This window comes from Coregonus clupeaformis, unplaced genomic scaffold (genome assembly GCF_020615455.1).
Source record: "Coregonus clupeaformis isolate EN_2021a unplaced genomic scaffold, ASM2061545v1 scaf4010, whole genome shotgun sequence".
Lineage (NCBI taxonomy): Eukaryota > Metazoa > Chordata > Actinopteri > Salmoniformes > Salmonidae > Coregonus > Coregonus clupeaformis.
Window position 1 is genome coordinate 5,065 of NW_025537464.1, and position 2,436 is coordinate 7,500.

A 2,436-nucleotide genomic window follows, 5' to 3' on the forward strand; every position below is an offset into this window, starting at 1 on the left:
AACAACCCTAGTTAAAGAAATTCAGTCAGCAAATTATGTGAATCGGTGTGCATTAAAGTATTACATTCCATCATTAAAAGTTCAGCTCATTAAGGCTCATCAAAGCCCTGGTCTGCTATTAAAGTTATGTCTCTTAAATTGTAATAGTTATTCAATGTATCGCAGCTTTAACCATCGCAGTGCTGCTGTAAGTCAATTGAATATATTGTTCCTCTAAAATGCTATTTTGTTCTATTCAGTTAAATTGGATTGGATTAATCTAGCGCTCACAGAAAGGCCAAGGAGGGCCAATCTCTAAGAGTATTTCATGGGTGACAGAGAAAAATAATTGTTATGAGGCAGTTAGTAAGATGAATACAGCTTTTCTCTCTGTCTGTTTGTCTGTCTTCCTGTCTGTCTGTCTTCCTGTCTGTCTGCCTGTCTGTATGTCTGTCTGTTTGTCTGTCTTCCTGTCTGTCTGTCTTCCTGTCTGTCTGTCTGTCTGTCTGTCTGTCTGTGTGTGTGTCCAGGTTTCACCAGTTTCATGCGCAGCCCCACCTGTGATGTGTTTAACCCTCAACATCATGAGGTGAACCAGGACATGGATCAGCCTCTGTGTAACTACTACATCTCCTCGTCTCATAACACCTACCTGACAGGAGACCAGCTGCTGTCTCACTCCAAGACAGACATGTACGCCTGGGTACTACAGACTGGCTGCCGCTGTGTGGAAGGTGGGGCACACAGACACACACACACACACATGCTGATATATGCACACGCACACACACCTTCTCACCCATGATCCCTCTCTCATATCCCTCCCTCCCCCTCCCTCTCTCTCAAATACCTCCTCCTTCTCTCTCCCTCTCTATCCTTCCCTCTCCTCTCTCTCTCTCTCTCTCTCTCTCTCTCTCTCTCTCTCTCTCTCTCTCTCTCTCTCTCTCTCTCTCTCTCCCTCCCTCCCTCTCTCTCTCTCTCTCTCTCTCTCCCTCTCTCCATCTCTCCCCCCTCTCTCTCTCTCTCTCTCTCTCTCTCTCTCTCTCTCTCTCTCTCTCTCTCTCTCTCCTCTCTCCCTCTCTCTCTCTCTCTCTCTCTCTCTCTCTCTCTCTCTCTCTCTCTCTGTCTATCCCTTCTCCCTCTCTCTCTCTCTATCCCCATCTCCCTCTCTGTCTATCTGTAGTGGACTGTTGGGATGGTCCTGATGGAGAGCCATGGTCCAGCATGGCTACACTCCTGACCTCCAAGATCACCTTCAAGTCTGTCATAGAGACCATCGACAAATACGCCTTCATCAACAACCAGTAAATACACCACAATCCATAAACTATCACTGTGTGTGTGTTTGTGATTAAGTAAAATCAAATCAAATCAAATCAAATTGTATTGGCCACATGCACAGAATACAACAGGTGCAGACATTACAGTGAAATGCTTACTTACAGCCCTTAACCAACAGTGCATTTATTTTTAATAAAAAAGTAGTATAAAACAACAAAAAAGCGTTGAGAAAAAAAGATCAGAAGTAAAATAAAATAACAGTAGGGAGGCTATATATACAGGGGGGTACCGGTGCAGAGTCAATGTGCGGGGGCACCGGCTAGTTGAGATAGTTTAAGTAATATGTACATGTGGGTAGAGTTAAAGTGACTATGCATAAATAATTAACAGAGTAGCAGCAGCGTAAAAGGATGGGGTGGGGGGGCAGTACAAATAGTCTGGGTAGCCATGATTAGCTGTTCAGGAGTCTTATGGCTTGGGGGTAGAAGCTGTTGAGAAGTCTTTTGGACCTAGACTGGCACTCCGGTACCACTTGCGTTGCGGTAGCAGAGAGAACAGTCTATGACTAGGGTGGCTGGAGTCTTTGACAATTTTGAGGGCCTTCCTCTGACACCGCCTGAGTATAGAGGTCCTGGATGGCAGGAAGCTTGGCCCCAGTGATGTACTGGGCCGTACGCACGACTGCCCTCTGTAGTGCCTTGCGGTCGGAGGCCAAGCAGTTGCCATACCAGGCGGGTGATGCAACCAGTCAGGATGCTCTCGATGGTGCAGCTTTAGAATTTTTGAGGATCTGAGGACGATGACAAATCTTTTCAGTCTCCTGAGGCTTTGTCGTGCCCTCTTCATGACTGTCTTGGTGTGTTTGGACCATGATAGTTCGTTGGTGATGTGGACACCAAGGAACTTGAAGCTCTCAACCTGTTCCACTACAGCCCTGTCGAGAGAATGGGGCGTGCTCAGTCCTCTTTTTTTTTTCCTGTAGTCCACAATCATCTCCTTTGTCTTGGTCACGTTGAGGGAGAGGTTGTTATCCTGGCACCACACGGCCAGGTCTCTGACCTCCTTCCTATAGGCTGTCTCATCGTTGTCGGTGATCAGGCCTACTACTGTTGTGTCGTCGGCAAACTTAATGATGGTGTTGGAGTACAGGGAGTACAGGAGGGGAGTACAGGAGGG

The 2,436-nt window shown here is 46.9% G+C and overlaps 1 protein-coding gene across 1 annotated transcript in view; it reads left to right on the forward strand.

Annotated features, from left to right (window-relative positions):
* Window positions 1–1,203: 1,203 nt before the first annotated feature.
* Window positions 1,204–2,436, forward strand: part of LOC123490448 (1-phosphatidylinositol 4,5-bisphosphate phosphodiesterase eta-2-like) — a 5,224-nt gene continuing 3,991 nt past the window's right edge. Inside the window, exon 1 of the mRNA XM_045220483.1 lies at window positions 1,204–1,283. Coding sequence (XP_045076418.1) covers window positions 1,204–1,283 — 80 coding nt within the window. The remainder of the gene's footprint in view (window positions 1,284–2,436) is intronic.